Source organism: Amphiura filiformis, chromosome 5 (assembly GCF_039555335.1).
Source record: "Amphiura filiformis chromosome 5, Afil_fr2py, whole genome shotgun sequence".
NCBI lineage: Eukaryota > Metazoa > Echinodermata > Ophiuroidea > Amphilepidida > Amphiuridae > Amphiura > Amphiura filiformis.
In genome coordinates this window covers 46,625,104-46,642,275 of record NC_092632.1, presented here as the reverse complement: position 1 = coordinate 46,642,275, position 17,172 = coordinate 46,625,104, and the positions used below count along the sequence as shown (strand labels likewise).

General features: G+C 35.5%; 1 protein-coding gene and 1 long non-coding RNA gene across 7 annotated transcripts in view; both read left to right on the top strand.

Moving 5' to 3' along the window:
* The window catches only part of LOC140153241 (adhesion G-protein coupled receptor G4-like), a 50,018-nt gene that overhangs the window by 17,317 nt on the left and 15,529 nt on the right, over positions 1-17,172 (top strand). Inside the window, exons 1-2 of one of the 5 annotated variants that reach the window (XM_072175938.1) lie at positions 14,716-14,814; positions 16,305-16,446. The exons of 3 other annotated variants lie outside the window; for them this stretch is intronic. In XM_072175938.1, coding sequence (XP_072032039.1) covers positions 14,728-14,814; positions 16,305-16,446 — 229 coding nt within the window. In that variant the 5' untranslated portion in view covers positions 14,716-14,727. Of the gene's footprint in view, positions 1-391; positions 1,434-14,715; positions 14,815-16,304; positions 16,447-17,172 lie in introns of those variants that run through there. One more of the 5 variants, XM_072175936.1, reaches the window with a different exon arrangement.
* LOC140153246 (uncharacterized) lies at positions 5,237-10,212 on the top strand. Of its 2 annotated transcripts, none has more exons than XR_011859082.1 (4): positions 5,237-5,315; positions 6,316-6,352; positions 7,731-7,829; positions 10,051-10,212. It is a non-coding gene; the product is annotated as an uncharacterized lncRNA (long non-coding RNA). The 2 variants fall into 2 exon arrangements; XR_011859083.1 differs by having other exon boundaries at positions 10,045-10,212.

Here is a 17,172-nt window from a genome sequence, read left to right as displayed (position 1 = left end):
CATACTATGACGCAATACATGTATATGATAGGGTGTAGTTCAACCATTTCTTAAAAATTGCCAGTGAAATTGTAGGCCTGAAATGAGCGATTTCACACGGCGGTTACCGCCCATATTGTACATATTGAAACATCCACCTGTAAGTGTGCGCCCCTTATCAAGGCCCCTATGTAGATGCCTTTCCTGACTATCTATCCCGTGTCTCCTTTCCCACCCGACATCGTCACCCACGGTCAATCACACATAGACGAATTAATTACGTGGAATATGTTATGATACAGGTTGTATATTTGTAAGATCGATCCTGTCTTATTGATATATTAGTGGTAGGGTTTATCTTTAACAATTCATTCGTTAAATTTTTTAACATTTGTCTTTGTTACCTTTGTAGTTGTTTTGTAAAACCCGATTACGGTCTGTTTTTTGGTCTTCTACTTCCTATTGGGCTGGTCATCTTACACAACATAATCACCTTCGGTTTGGTTGCAAGAAAACTTCTGAGCTCAAGGGCCTATGTTATGAAATCCGATCTTGAAAATTGTGAGAGTGAAGATGGTGACGGGCAATTTTTTCAGAAGACTGGAGTTAAAGAGATTTCCCAGCGCCTACTGAACGCGTTCGCTGTATCCATACTTCTCGGCATAACATGGGTATTTGGATTTCTTGCTATCGAAGAAGCGCGATTTGCCTTTCAACTACTATTCTGTATCTGCAACTCTTTCCAAGGAGTTTTGATATTCATTTTCTTCTGCTTCGGTCAAAAAGATGTACGCAAAATCATCTGTACTAGGTGCTTCATTGAACCACCCTCTCAACCCAAAGTAAAGCAGATCAAGAAGCCTGCAGCCACTGGAGCTACGTCAGTATCTGGTGATACTTGCCTTACTGGTGAAAGTTATACTGACGACAATGATACGCTGATTACTAAGATTGACGGAATGACAATGACCGTGTTAGAATCAGAAACGATGGATAGTAAGGAAGGGGATATTGATCAGAAAAATGCACCAAACACAACGGAACAGGAAGAACTAGATGGAAAACATGGTTCTAACTCAGAACCGGTGACAGAACAAACGGACGTAAGTGCTAAGTCAGAAACGGGTAGCAACGACCAATGAAAACGGTTTTTTTTAAATCTATATAATATCAAATAAAACCAACTTTTAATAGAATAACACTTTCATTACAGTGGCACTCATCTGACTGTGCATCCAGCATACTTAAATAAAAAACGGAAATACAAGAAATTTCTTAATGAAAAACTACTACCTAGTTTGAATTATACAGGGGAAAGAAGAATTACGCATCACACACTAGCAACATCAAACATGAAATTACAAATGGAAACATGACATCCGTTCATCGAAGATTTGAACAAGAATGTTATTATAATCAAATAGAGTCTCACAACATCATGAAGTGTTTCACATGTATATGTGACCCGGCAGCACAAACGAGCCGTAAATTCCCTAAATTGTATTCTGTGTTACGGAGTAAAATGTGTACGAAGGTCGTATTCATCGATAACTTAAGCTGGCCTGACTTCCGTCTTATTTTGATAGTCAAAAACTAATCAATAATCCTATTGTTGAAGTGGATAATAAGCTTCTACCTTAGATGGCCGGCTATAGAACTTTGAATAGCTCTGGTCTTTGTTTGCTTTTGCTAAATCCTGTTCAAGTGGTGGGTTACCAGGCATTGTATTTTGTACAGGTATGCATAACCAACAATTAACAATGAGAGAACTTTCTTAAACCTCGTTGACTTGGGGATGATTTGAAATGACCGCCAATTATGACTGTTTGATATATATTGCCAGCAATGTGGAAAAAGAGACACTTGTAAAAACGTAAAAAGCTATAATTTTGTTGAAGGAGCAAAGTTTAACAAACCATAACCTCGCTTCTGGATATCGTTTGAAGACAAATGATATACCATTTTTAAGTTTATGATGTTTATTTTTTAAACACGAAATAAAACAAAATTGACCGGGGGAGGAATTTACGGCTCATTCGCCGTGGACGGTCACATATTATACGCCATAAATGTTTCCCAGAATAAGTTATTATTATCAATATTATATATCATGAGCTCTTCTTTATTGCAGTGCCCTATAATGAAATAGAAAGTGATAAAAGGTCTCATCATCATTATTCTATATAGTAAAACGAAACTGAAATATAAAATATACCTACAGGATGCTCGTATCTGATTTCTAACTAATTATAAATTTACCATCTTTTGCAGAGTAATCGTACACATAGAGCTGAATAGAATTATAGAGCCATATCAACAGCCCCCTAATTTGTGGAAAAGGGTCATTCAACTTTGCACAGAGGGTGAGGTTTATAGTTACTTAAACTTGCTCAAAATCCATTTATGGAGTTTAAAGTTATGGAGTTATGAGCAGCAGAACAGTCTAACATTGTGACGTATTATGTCTTATTATTCAGTTCAGTTTAGTTCAGTTTTATTTCATCACAACACATATTGGTACAATAAAGAAATAATTTAATACATACGGGACATTTTTAGAATTACTAAGTATCAATATACAAAATGCAATACATAATAATTAAGATATAAATGAGGTTACGGCGCCACAGGGGCGAAAATGAAAATGTCTCTGATTGTGTTGAAAATGGTATAAATTGTACATCTTGTTGCAATAAATTAGAAAAAAAGAGTAACTCTCAACGACCTTTTCCCACCAAATAGGGATGATGGCGAAATTGCTCCACAGCCTTTAAAGAAAGAAAAATCTATTTAGAAATAAAGTACGGCAAAGTTAACATGATTTGCACTATGCTTACTGAAATCTATTGGAGTATTTATGTCATATTACTTTTTAACATATTCGTTTTTTCTTTGTTTCTTTCTTTGTTTCTTTCTTTCTTTCTTTGTTTCTTTGTTTCTTTCTTTGTTTGTTTCTTTCTTTCTTTCTTTCTTTCTTTCTTTCTTTCTTTCTTTCTTTCTTTCTTTCTTTCTTTCTTTCTTTCTTTCTTTCTTTCTTTCTTTCTTTCTTTCTTTCTTTCTTTCTTTCTTTCTTTCTTATTTGATTGATGGGCTGACTCTTTGATTGGCTTATTCTTTTTCTCATTATATTTTGACAGACACATACAAAAGTGCATTTACATACTGCTGCTACATCAAAATCAAACCGCAGAACCAGATGATAATCATGCAGAAATAGAGGGATATGGCAATTAAAAACATCCGTTTTCAAGCATTTTCTATATACACTTTCTTTCCAGGATGTGATCCATCAACGACATATTTGATATAACAGTGGATGATAAATGTAACCACAGCATACATTATCGAAATCGTGATCTTATAGCAATGTTGATTTTTTTTCGCCCAAAGTATTAGGACTAAATTTATAATTTCAGCTCAGCTCATCGTGATTTAGTGCTTTTGACGTGTATGCGTTTCTAGATACATAGATATCGGGTCTCAGATATCTCATTTTCCAGCTCCGCCTAAATTTGATTTTTTCCTGGTGATTTATTTGTTAAATTGGCGCCCAATCCGATTTCATTCTTTTGTTATGCCCTTTCTGTTATTAACAGTGCCCCTCTGCAAACATCTGGACCTTATGATCACCATTTATTATACATTTTAAAACACATTCTTCCTATTAGTAAAAACATTTTGTTTAATATAATTATGCTTGCCAAGTTCCGTCTTTCAGTGAATCAGGATTGTCCATAAAAATATAAATCTCGAAGTTCTCGTAAACAAACTACGGTACTGAATATTGCTTCGATTTTTATAGGAACTTTTTGATTTATGCGTACAAAGTAATCGTAAGAATGTACTCGCGAGTATACTCTACGCTTGCTGAGACCATGCACTGCCCAATTGAGCCCGACAATTGAGCATATCAGTTTGTGCCTTCAGACAGTGACAGAAGCATTTAAATGAAGGGGGGGGGGCATATTTTGTGCTTGTTTTACTAGCAAATTTGCGCGCGAAAAAGTTAAGTTTCAGTCTATTTTTGCCCAAGATTAATGTAAATGTTGGTATTTGATTTTGCGAAGCGCACACAGCTGTGAAATTTTACCCCTATTTTGTCCCAAAACGTGTTTTCACGCCAAAACGGAAGACAGGGCAGTTATTGTTTTATTTTTCTTTCTATTAATATTTTTAGAGGAAGTACCCTCTCTTCCGCCACTTAGGTCTTTAGGGAGCGTTCAATATTTACGCCGTGTAATGTGAATTTCATGGAGGAATCCGAAAAGAAATTCAGTGCTCAAGGGGGGAACCTGAATTACGTTATCAGGAACTAGGGGAGAAATTTGTTTTCATATTTCACACATAAATTTACATCATTTTGGACACTCTGGCATAGAGGCAAAGCGGGCTGTACACTGAATTACAATTACAAAAATGAAGAATGAAAAGTTGGATCATTTTAATAAAGAAACATAGTTCAATAGATGAAACAGATTTATTCAATTACCTCATTGTGTATGACTCAGATTTTGAACAATTCTCACATGAAATATTATAGGCAAAATCAATAAAAGTTGCCGAAATTTGGGCAGCACACCAGAACTTCTTTTATTAATAAATCAAGCCTAAACCCAATAACATTGACCACCCATGTCTCCCAAAAGGTGACACGTACGTACCGTACGTGTTACCAATCCATCAGAACATCTCAGCTATCGGTACTTATTAAATCAGATTATTAAGGTTAGCAACAACTATTTTAAACTGTTGCGATTTGGTAGTTCAGAGCATCTTGCAAATGACAGTGAGCTTTGGCAAAAATTGCATCGATCATTTCATAGCGAATGTGTAGAAGAAATCAAATATCACAGATATACTTTTGTAGGTCCTGTGGTTCTTGAGTAATGTTGTAAAGAAGGCTGAAACAACAACACTTTTGTAAAACGTACCTAACTCATTAACAACAATAAATCAAGCAAGTTTACAAAGTATATGATTTGTAGAATGAACTTTTGCAATACATCAAAGTGTTATTTTTCAATAATTTATTGATTTAGATAATAAAATCGATTTTTTTTGGCTACGATCCATGCCTCCACATCTTAAAATAAACTTTGGACCATTTACTTCATGTGTGGAAACTCTCATGCTTTTATCACAAAGTGCACAATTGTAGCAAATTTGGGAGCTTAGCAGCTAAACTATGTCTATGAGTACAACATACCGACATAGCAATGAGAAATATATATATTAATGACGTAGGTAGCAACCGATCTCGGAACACCCCACGCAGGATATTATATCAGTTGTCACGCTCTGTATTACCTTGTATTCACGCGACGGCAGAAGTTAAGGTAAGTGCTTTTTAGCAAAACTCTCAACACATATTAATATTATTAAGTCAATAAAATTTACATGTGACACGTAGAAAATTATTTTGTAAGTTTAAGTTTAACTCTGCGTATGCCTAGTTTCTAATTAAAGTTTGATACCATTGATACATCCGTGAGCCTGGTCAGTTTAAGCTGTTGCTTATGCCTAGTAGAAATATATAGTGCCTAGATATTACATGTATCAATGTACGATGTTGATCGGGTCATGGAAGTGTTAGGTATAGGCCTTCTAGAATGGTATTAAACTGCAATTGAACTTACTTAGGTATTTTTATAGGCGGACTATTATTTTTGTCATTAAATATTGACTATAGACAAAAACAACGTATTCAAATTGATTATCCGTGTCTTTAAAGTGCGTTCCATTATTTTTGTATGTTGCTAATTAATTATTTAAAATAGTCGCTCTGAGTGGATACACACGTAGGTCCTGATGGAACCAGGCTCAAACAAGCTCAAGTCGGACTAAAAGGCCTGATATTGAAATGATTGTCTTCTTGTCATGTCATGTATGTCCTGATTATCCTCGATAAAGAATCCCACACGGACCCTGCCATTGGTGCCCGAAGTTGTAAATAAATCATGGTTTTGCTCAGAACAAACATAGGAGAGAATTCATTAGTGGTGTGTTATGTTCTATACCAACCGAGAGATTATTTGGTCTTATTTATAAAGAATTGAATTATTCTCTTATGTATGTGATTCTGAAGTAAAATACCCAACCTGACAGGAACATCATCCGCGTGACCTTTAAGGCACAGAATTCTTATCTTTTGCCCAAAGCGTGGACAGAACATATATCAAGGCTATTGTGGTAACGTTGCTATCCAATCCCTTAAGGAAAAACAGTTATTCAACTTTAACGACAACCGTGATATCATTGCATTACGCTTGGTAAACGATACTTACACTTGGTGTAGTATAATAATACCACTGGCGTATTTACATACTTTTTCAACAGATTTCGAAACTATCCGGATGTAAACCCTGACATGTTGGTAAGTTGCTATGCAGTAGTTAAGGAAACGTACAGAATCATATACTTTTTATATGGAAAGGAAAACAAAATTTAATTCTGATTGTATTGTAATGTATTTTCATCATGTCTATTGTGTATCAACCTTAGGTCCAGTAATGCTAGTGAAAAAGAACACGGTTGTGAGGGGATGAAGCATATTTGGGGTCATTTTGAAAAACGTTTTTCACAACTTCCTCTTTAGACTTCAGAAACGTGTAATCAGATATATCACCAATATTTTCGATCACATTATTGTGCCTTTACCAATCAATCTTGAACCGTCTATTAAAATTAATGATATCAATGAATTTTATACCGCTGTCTTCAAAGCTCACAACTGCATGCTTCTATGATGGGCAAACCGTTGTTCAATTCCTAGTTAACGTCACTGTGTGAAAAATAACCGACCAATATTTATTGTACTCTCTGAAATTCTAGAAAATATAGTTTTGTAACATGTCATAAATTTTTAGCTAATTTAGATATTTGAAAATAATCGCACTTTGGTATTTTAGTAAGAAAGGCACGGCATGGCCTGCAAAATTCCCTGTGTAAATCGAATGCAACTTTTAGTGACTATCACTCACTTGTAGACCGCTTTCTTCCGAAGGGCATTAAAGCTAAACCACTTGACGGACATTTGTTGTACTTGCTGTCAATCAAGAATAATGTATACATTACATGTAGGCTAAAAACTGAGTAGGTGGAGTATCTGCAAATGTTCGTACCTCCCTGATATGTAAATGACAGATAACAGCAAAAACAGCTCCCATATCTGTCCATAACTTTGGTCAGTGCAGCGAGTCAGGGGATTTCAAGTGGGTGATTATTCATTGGCAAGTGCCATATTTGGGCATAGGTGCAGTCCACCATTCAATGTGGAGGATAGATAGACTTTATCGATTGATTTTGCTGGAGCAGTTTCCTGTTAACCAGGTTTAAGTACTGCGAAGGTCAAAGCATGTTTGCTGTGCAGCGTAACTGCACTATGGTTCATGAAGTAGAAGTGTAACTATCAGGAAAGATCAATTTGAATCTTTGATTAAAACATTTCGAAGTGAAATTTCACAACTGAATATAGATTGTTGTGAAACTTGATGAATGATGAATGTGATCTCTATTTTGTTAAAATATTGCTATTAAGGAATTTATCAAACATGTTTAAAGTATTAGTATTTCATGGTATTTCCCAGTATGTCCTTCGGGGTTTATTTCCCACCGGTTAATTACTTCGGGGTATATTTCCCACCGGCTAATTATTCCACACACAAAAATTATCAATGTAAAATTTATCAATATGGAACATGATTCATTCATGGTGTTGTCCTTTTTTAAAGTTCTTGTTTTCACCTTACTAGATATAGACAGCTGTATCGCCTTGATTTCGAAAATGATCTGTTGCATATTGTTGACCTGGTATGCATTACTGATGTCAGTTTCTGGTCAAGCCGGCTCAGGTAAGACAAAGAGAAGAGTATGGATACCCGCTCTCAAGAGCTTCCAAGCTTCACATTTTTATGATAAGGAATTCATTTTCCCAACCAATAATTAAGGGTATCAATTTTAATTCTATATATCATACGTATAATACGAGATAAGAGTCTTGGTGTGCGTTCTTGCACCTCTGTGGATACTAAGCTCGTTGTTTGTGTTGACTATGGTATGTTTAATGAGTAGAACCCAAAACACGGACCCTCCTAATCTGTACGTAGTTTGAATTCCACTTCCCATAAATTCATGGGAAGTACTCTTTAACCGATCCTGGGTCAAGTGCTCTGACTGCCTTGCCGTTTGTATCAGCGATTACGTAGCCCGTTGTCCCCACCAATCAATGCAGCTCTTATCAGCGCGGCAGTATTTGAAGAGGCTTTTGATAACATGCAAATTTCACGCGCAAGGTGAAATTGAACTGCGCTTTATACTACATAATTGACTTGACAGAGGGGCGGAGCTATCATAATTGACACCAAAGTCACCGTATATAGTTGGCAATTAAAAAGGACATTCCTATTAAAAGCAAACAATCTCGGTTTACACATAAATGTGTAAATTTTCAAGGTCAACGAAACTATGCAGCGATGTATCGGTATCAGTGGCATCGATGTCTGAACTCAAGAAGAAGAAGAGGGTTTTTTTATACTATGCAATGCAGTATTACCAAGAGACGGAACTGAGACTGTGGGACGGTCCTAGCCGTCTTCTATAATAAGTAGTGTAGAGCCTTTTGCCCTTTATTAATCAGTATTAATATACATGTAGGCCCTATCATTCAATTTTGTTCAGAGCGTTGCACAGTGTCATCGCCCCGATATCTTCATGGCAGAAATCACCATGGTAGGTTGAATCCACCGACACGCATGGCCATTTTGTATCGATCTGTTTAATAGTTTTGAGTCGCATAATGGGCCGAAGGACATCTGAGTAAGGCTACTGACAATAGCCCCGATTAGGCCGGTGACTGACCTCGCTGTGTGTGAGTCGAGCATGGTACGCCATAGGTCATATGCTTTTAGACTACCTCCACGATTGGCCTATACACTGCGCTATATAATTCGGCACATTATAAATCAGAATTATTGTCCGTTTTTGACTCAAGACGCAAGCTTCTTTCTCAAGACGCAAGCTAACGACTATCATCTGTTCAAAATATATATTCAAGTGCAAGGAACCATATCTGGTTTCTTTATATAAAATCATTTACGGGAGATATTCATCATTTTCTACCCCGGTATCCAAAGATTTTCGTCTCATATCAAACTCGTGCATAGCACAATCACGTGTATCGATCCCGGGTATTGATTTTAGTATCTCTGCTGACAAAGTAATTATTAGCCAGGCGATGTCGGTGTGCGTTGAACGATCAAATAAGCCACGAACGTTATTTCCATGAACAAAAATCTGCATCAGGAGAGCTACAGACTTGTTAGTAGATGTAGAACATTCGATGCAACATTTCTTCGTTATTTAATCTATTCCCATTTTACTTCCTTCAAGTAATGTTCAATTTCTAACGGAATATATTTCCACCAGACATTCCGTCAACAAACAATATAAAATTAATTGAATTAGATTGAATAACCGTAAAAACGGATATTCGGATATTCTACGTCGGAAATTTGGAGTCTGCATGACCCTTAATACTACATGAATATGTATCTTCATGCGCAAATTAAGTTGGTTATCCAGTATTGTGGTGACGATTGAGTGCCTTAAGGTCGTAACTACATTGTTGGCATTTTGTGTGTTTTACTTGGCACTATGTATAATATGCTCATCATCTGTGAATTCAAAAGGAAATAAACAGAAAATATTTATATGTAGTAAATAACATGATTGCCGTCAAAATGCCTAATTGCTTATTATAACTAAAAAAGGCATCTTACCTGCAATGGGGCGGTATTTTCCAGTGCAATAAGGTCGTGTGTGTCCGTTACGATCTTGTTGCACTAAAAATGCTAAACCAATTGCCAATTGACACCAATGTATTTTGCATTTAATGTTAATTTATGATGAAATTAAATTATCAGCTTTTGCAAGAGCAATAATTCGGAGGAACTCTTCCATTTGCTCTTCATGAACAACACGCGAACATGTCGGATTCAGCACTCTTCATGTCTAATCTCTTTGGCGTACTTACATTAATTGCCATCGTCATTTCCCATTTCCCCCAAGAAACAGGTTACTGCGAGCATGGCGAGGCAGATTGGATTCTCTTTGGAGATTATTGTTACTACCTAAACGCAACAAAAAAGGTGCCTTTTGACGAAGCCAGTAATGTTTGCCAAAGTATGGATGGGAATCTGACCAGTATACACAACTCAGAAGAGCAGTCATTCCTTAAAAAAAGTAAGTTAACATAAACATTGAATTACACAGACATTTATGACGTGTCATGTCAAAATCAGACACTTTTGGGCAGGTTATAAATTTTGAGGTTTTTACATATCTTAAATATAGAGATATTTTGCTCCATAACGCCATTTTCCCCAATGAAATTGGACATTCCTAAGGGAAGATAATGAGTTCGTAAGTTTTGGTATTATAAAATTGGAAATTGAGATATCGGCCTTTAAAAATATTATTGACAATGTTGAGAGTAGGAATTACCTTGAAAAATGTCTCAAAATATACAGGTTGCCAGTTATATTCCGGTCTGAAACTATCAGACAATATTTTTAACATTAATAACACCACAAATTCGCAACAAACCCAAATTGTGAAAAAATCACCCCGGGCAGATTTTTGGCTATTTCTCCATTTACGATCCTGCCCAAAAATGTCTGCTTTTGACGTGACACGTCACATTTATACTCTACAATTTAATATAAATTAGCGTTTGTTTAAAACGGGCTTAACCAGGATAGCCTACTATAAAGGCCACTTGTGCTTTTTGTTATTCGCTTGTCACAGAATATTTCGTCGATCGCAACACGTAGTGGCATAGAGTGATTTTGGTCTGATTTGTATGAAATTTAGCCTAACGGTTTTAAATATCAAGTTCTTTAAAGGAAGTGTCCAGCAATCACAACATTATGTCTTATATGTTAGAAAAATAATTATCAAGCACGAATCACATGGTTTTATTTAAGGTAGCTGCCTCGGATACAACACCCTTGCAGAAAAATAGCTCCTGTGTCAGATTAATCAGGTCTATTCATTTAAATCTTTAACATAACAAAGAAAAGTATTTTCCCCACCTATTTAAGAGTCTTATAAGAATTGTAACAATTCTTATGTTTTTCTTTATTTTTTGAAAATTCCCTTAATTTTGACAGTTTTAGGAAGGAGCTGTGGTTACCAAACTTTCAGGGATGGTAAATAAGCTTAATATCTAAATTCTCTCGTCAGTTTTTTTGGATAAAGTGTTTACTTTTTGAAAAAAAATTTTTTTTTCCATTTTTCATTTTAGGGAATGTTAGAAACACTGTAGCTTAAAATAGAAACACTTAATTGGAAAAAGCTGACGAGAGAATTTAGATATTAATCTTATTTACCAAACCTGAAAGTTTGGTAACCATAGCACCCTTCCCTGTTGGCTAAAACAATCCTAGAATTTAGGTAATTTAGTGTTTCTAGAAAAAAGTACCAACATTCCTTTTAAATATATACTTTTTAACATTAATAACACCACAAATTCGCAACAAACCCAAATTGTGAAAAAATCACCCCGGGCAGATTTTTGGCTATTTCTCCATTTACGATCCTGCCCAAAAATGTCTGCTTTTGACGTGACACGTCACATTTTATACTCTACAATTTAATATAAATTACTATAAAGGCCACTTGTGCTTTTTGTTATTCGCTTGTCACAGAATATTTCGTCGATCGCAACACGTAGTGGCATAGAGTGATTTTGGTCTGATTTTTATGAAATTTAGCCTAACGGTTTTAAATATCAAGTTCTTTAAAGGAAGTGTCCAGCAATCACAACATTATGTCTTATATGTTAGAAAAATAATTATCAAGCACGAATCACATGGTTTTATTTAAGGTAGCTGCCTCGGATACAACACCCTTGCAGAAAAATAGCTCCTGTGTCAGATTAATCAGGTCTATTCATTTAAATCTTTAACATAACAAAGAAAAGTATTTTCCCCACCTATTTTAAGAGTCTTATAAGAATTGTAACAATTCTTATGTTTTTCTTTATTTTTTGAAAATTCCCTTAATTTTGACAGTTTTAGGAAGGAGCTGTGGTTACCAAACTTTCAGGGATGGTAAATAAGCTTAATATCTAAATTCTCTAGTCAGTTTTTTTGGATAAAGTGTTTACTTTTTGAAAAAAAATTTTTTTTCCATTTTTCATTTTAGGGAATGTTAGAAACACTGTAGCTTAAAATAGAAACACTTAATTGGAAAAAGCTGACGAGAGAATTTAGATATTAATCTTATTTACCAAACCTGAAAGTTTGGTAACCATAGCACCCTTCCCTGTTGGCTAAAAAATCCTAGAATTTAGGTAATTTCGTGTTTCTAGAAAAAAGTACCAACATTCCTTTTAAATATATACTTAAGTAACACTAAGTTAGAAAATAAACTTGGTTTGTATTATTCCGTGATATATTGGCAGCAAAATGAAACTTAAAACTTTTATATACAACTGCTATAAAGGAGAGAAAAATCAGTTTTAATAAAATCTTTGTTTTCAAAAATGTGGCTATTTTGAGAAATTGGCGAAGTACCAAAAGCCCTTCCCTGTAGTAATTCAATGGGGGGATTTTGAGATGACAAAAAGTTGCATAAATCGAAAACGCTTTTTTGGAAAAAAATTTAAACTTGACAAGTAAGGTTTTCTCATCAATACACACATCCTATATCATTTTCAAGGAGTTCTGAGCATGACACCGTAGCTGATAAAGCCACCTTAAAACAAACTCATATTAACCATAAAACGAATAAAAAGAGCAATCTCTCAACACGCGATATTCAAAATTCCCGCGCCGAAATTTGTTTCTAGAGCAATGACGTCATGGTTATTTGTGCTCATTTGTCGTCAGGCTTCATTGGATTATTGAGACGTCATTGCTCTAGACAATTTCGGCGCGGGAATTTTGAATATCGCGTGTTGAGAGATGGCTGCTTTTATTCGTTTTTATGGTTAATATGAGTTTGTTTTAATTAAAACCATGTGATTCGTGCTTGATAATTATTTTTCTAACATATAAGTCATAATGTTGTGATTGCCGGACACTTCCTTTAAGTATAGACTGGTTCTATTTTGGAAATATGTGCTTATTTAAGTATCAAGCGGCAAGTTCGCGTAAAAGTTGTCAACCAAATTATTTTGTTAATGCTGAATTCAAATATTTTTTCTACCAAGCTGGAACCCCGTGACCCTAAAAAATGACCCCAACCCCCTACATGTTCATATAGGGGGCAATTAAAAATGCTCCAAATTCACTAAAAACATGTCATGTCAAGTTATTCGTCTGGGTTTGAGGAGCACCAAAATAGTCCGGTATCTACGGGAAGTTAATGATGACCCTCCACAGGACTCTACCAAAGCAACTTTTTTAGCTTCCTTTTATGGTCCTTTAACACGTTCAAGATGTTAACAAAAGATAATTCCCGGCACTCCGGCCATATTCAAGGTTAAAGGTCAACACAGTGGTCAAATTTCGAAGTCGCTCAAATCTGGTTAACATGCACACCACAATATTCCCCTCATTGTAAGGATTCAGAAAAAGTATAGTTTGACCTACCTGCGACATACCGTTCTTGAGTTATAAGCAAAAAGGTCAAGGGGGGGGGGCGTCAGGTTTTTTTTGCCACACAGGGGCAAAAATTAAAAATGATCAGATTTCAACGAAAATGGTCTCAAAATAATGCTCGTCATGTAAAAACAGGTCAAAGAAGGAATCGTTTGCACTGTCTAAAATGCTTTGTTATTGACAAAATAATTGGCCAATAAAGGTCAATCTCCATTACAGCCTATTGACCACAACCTATGTTGTGATGTTTCCCAGGTAACGAAACACCATTACTTATTTTACTTGTTTTTACATGACAATTGATGATTTTGCGTTTTGCCACAAATTTGAAAAATAAGTCCATTTTGCTGGAAAAGCCCTCTCAAACATTCAAGAGTAATCATTTTCACTTAAGGTTAACAACTACTAGTATTTAATGTTGCGATTTGGTAGTTCACAGCAACTCTCAGTATTTTGGGTAGGAATTACCAAAATCGTAACACTTCGATGTTTTGCAACAATTCATTTTACAAATCATATACTTTGAAAACTAGCTTGATTTATTGTTGTTAATGAGTTATTTTTCAGCCCTCTTTACAACATAACTCAAGAACCACAGGACCTACAAAAGTATATCTGTGATATTTGAATTCTTCTACACACTCGCTATGAAATGATCAATGCAATTTTTGCCAAAGCTCACTATCATTCGCAAGATGCTGTGAACTACCAAATCGCAACCAACGGTTTAGAATAGTTGTTAACCTTTTAAGGTTAGCAACTAAAAGTGAAAAATTATTTAATACTCCTGAATGTGTAAGAGGGCTTTTCCAGCAAAATGGATTTATTTTTCAAATTTGTGGCAAAACGCAAAATCATCAATTGCCTTCGCGAGGGCAGCTTTAGCTGCCCGAGCGAAGTACCGCATCGGCCGCATCGTTGTTAAACGGTGATGAACAACGGTGAAACATGATTGAATCCCTAAATCAATTTAATTTATTAATTGACATATGTTAACCATGTTAACAATTCCGTATTAGAATCCAATCCGGAATCCAATATCTTCCGTTGCACTAACTGACGCCCCTCGTATATCAGATATTTTGTTTTTTAGAATAGATGTGGTGTTTGTTGCTGTTCATTTCTTACAGATTTTGTGGACCCGATGGGTACGGGTAACGACAGTTGGGTTTGGATAGGACTGCATGACAAAATAAACGAAACTAAATTTGAATGGATCGATGGAACCTCGGTAATGATTGCTATCTTTTCTTATTCATTATATTGTGCCACACATGGACTAAGTTCTACCTCTTCTCTTATAACTTTGGTTCTGTAATGGTAGCTTCTTCAGACTCATCATGATTATACATAGGAATAAAACCTACAAATGAGAGCAATATTGTATATAGATACCCTTACCAGATTTTTGAAAGTGACCTCAGAAGCAAAATAAGATTTGATACACCGGAAACAGTAAAAGAATCGTAAAACATTTACATGAAGATACGTGTGTATCCCTCCTACGAGATTTACTCGATATGCAAAGGTTACACACTTAAAAATAGGTAGTCAAAATGTTGACTAATTTAGAGGGTTAATTTGAAATAACCCTGATGAAGTCAAATTTGACTACCATATGGGTCATTTTCAGTTGTTGACATCATATTAAATTGAAAAGGGTCATATTTAAATGACCCCAAATATAGTAATTTTTTGACCCACGTTCCGGAGTCATTTTCAAACCGAGACTCCTGAATGTAGTCATTTCAACTACGTTAGGGGTAATTTTCTAATTATGACCCCCCGGATATAGTCATTTTTTGACACTAATAGGGTTATTTTTCAACTGACTCTGTTGGGGTCAAATCATTTTTGACCCTAAATGTAGTCATTTTTAACTACAATTTGGGTCAAATCATTTGACTTCATCTCCGGGTTAAAAATGACTTCAATGGGTTCGGTGCATAGTTGACCCTGCCATGGGGTCAAAAATGACTACTTTAGGGCCATTTTTGACTACCTATTTTTAAGTGTGTATGACTATGCTAACAGATTACAACCAACATCAAATTTGTAACCAAACAGCAAGATGGCCATTAATAGAAATGTACGATCTTATAATATGAAATTAGTTTATTTTTTTCAAACCTGAATTTTTGGCATTATTTGTAATGTTTACACATGTCCCAACTTACACCTAAATGAAATCAGCCAAATTTGTTGTGTTTGTAGGTCAACAGAGCAATTTTGACATAAAGTCATAATTATGACTTTATGTCCGCCATAGAACTCCATGTTAAAGGGGAATATTGGCAGGCCAGACCTTGGCCAGAGGGTAACATGAGTAGGTTTCGTTCACCTTGAAGGCAAGGATAGTCTTGCAAATAATGGGCTAACGTTCCCCTAGACCATCCAATATGCTATGAATTAGCGGAAATATTTTTTTATTATATTCTTTACTTTTTTTCTCATTAATTTGACACCACTCGGGGGAGGAAGTCATACCTTCTTGTATCTTAGATACGAGGGTGGAGGTAGAACTCTTTGAATGACCGTCTTATGTTGTGTATTTTGTGTATTGATCACAACAATACATAAATACAGCCTGTCTCAAAAAATGTAAGCATCATGTCACAACGGTATTTTCTAATTGCCACAGAGGGCGCTTTTCACTTGCACAATTTTGTTTGAGACAGGATGTATATATTGTTGTGCTTATTTGCTGTGTTTTCATTATAGTTGGACTATAGAAATTGGCATAAATATCCTCAACAACCCAACAGCGACGGAGATGAGGATTGTGCGCATTTGTTAACCGGTGGTGGATGGAATGACCGGGATTGCAATACTTCTCTTGTCTTCATCTGTAAGAAACCACAAGGTAGTTTCACCGATGTAATCCTTTTATGATCTTTTTGGCATTATATTTTGAATTCGAAACGCTGTCTTCTATATTTTAATGGAATATTTCACCACTATAGTGAACTATTCCTATCTTTATCAGTTACTTTCTGAAATGCATGATTTTCCCCAGCTGCGACACACTTACCAGCTTATATACAGTAAGCCAAAGAATTAAGGTACCAGTTGTGTTCACCCCTGTATACCCCAAATAAAGACAAATACCGTAAAACCTCGTCTACAAGCATATAGAGTGATTTTGATGACGGCTATATTAAAACGAGGCAGCCATAAATATCCCAATGCAATAGATTGGTCTTACAATAGTACATGTTTGTATATGCTTGTATCGGTAATTTATTTGCTAAAACTCCATAATGTTCTAATTTTGTCGATGGATGGCGCCTGGAACAATTTAGCTTTCATCAAAAACACTCTGCTTGTAGTCGAGGTTTTACGGTATGTCAAAATTAAAACAAGCAGTCAATACCTGTACTTTCTAGCTCGGATTTAAGACCTTATTTGTTGAAATTGGTTGAGAATTAAAGAAACGGGGTGATCTAAAACCTAATGAAGAAACGAAATCAAAACTTTTGTGTTCTAATCAGTGAAAGCGCGGTGCTAGTTCTCTTGTTCACGAACGCTTTGTGTACAAATCAAAAGGGCATGCAATGAAGGAAACTGCAGGAAAGATGCAGCTATTGGC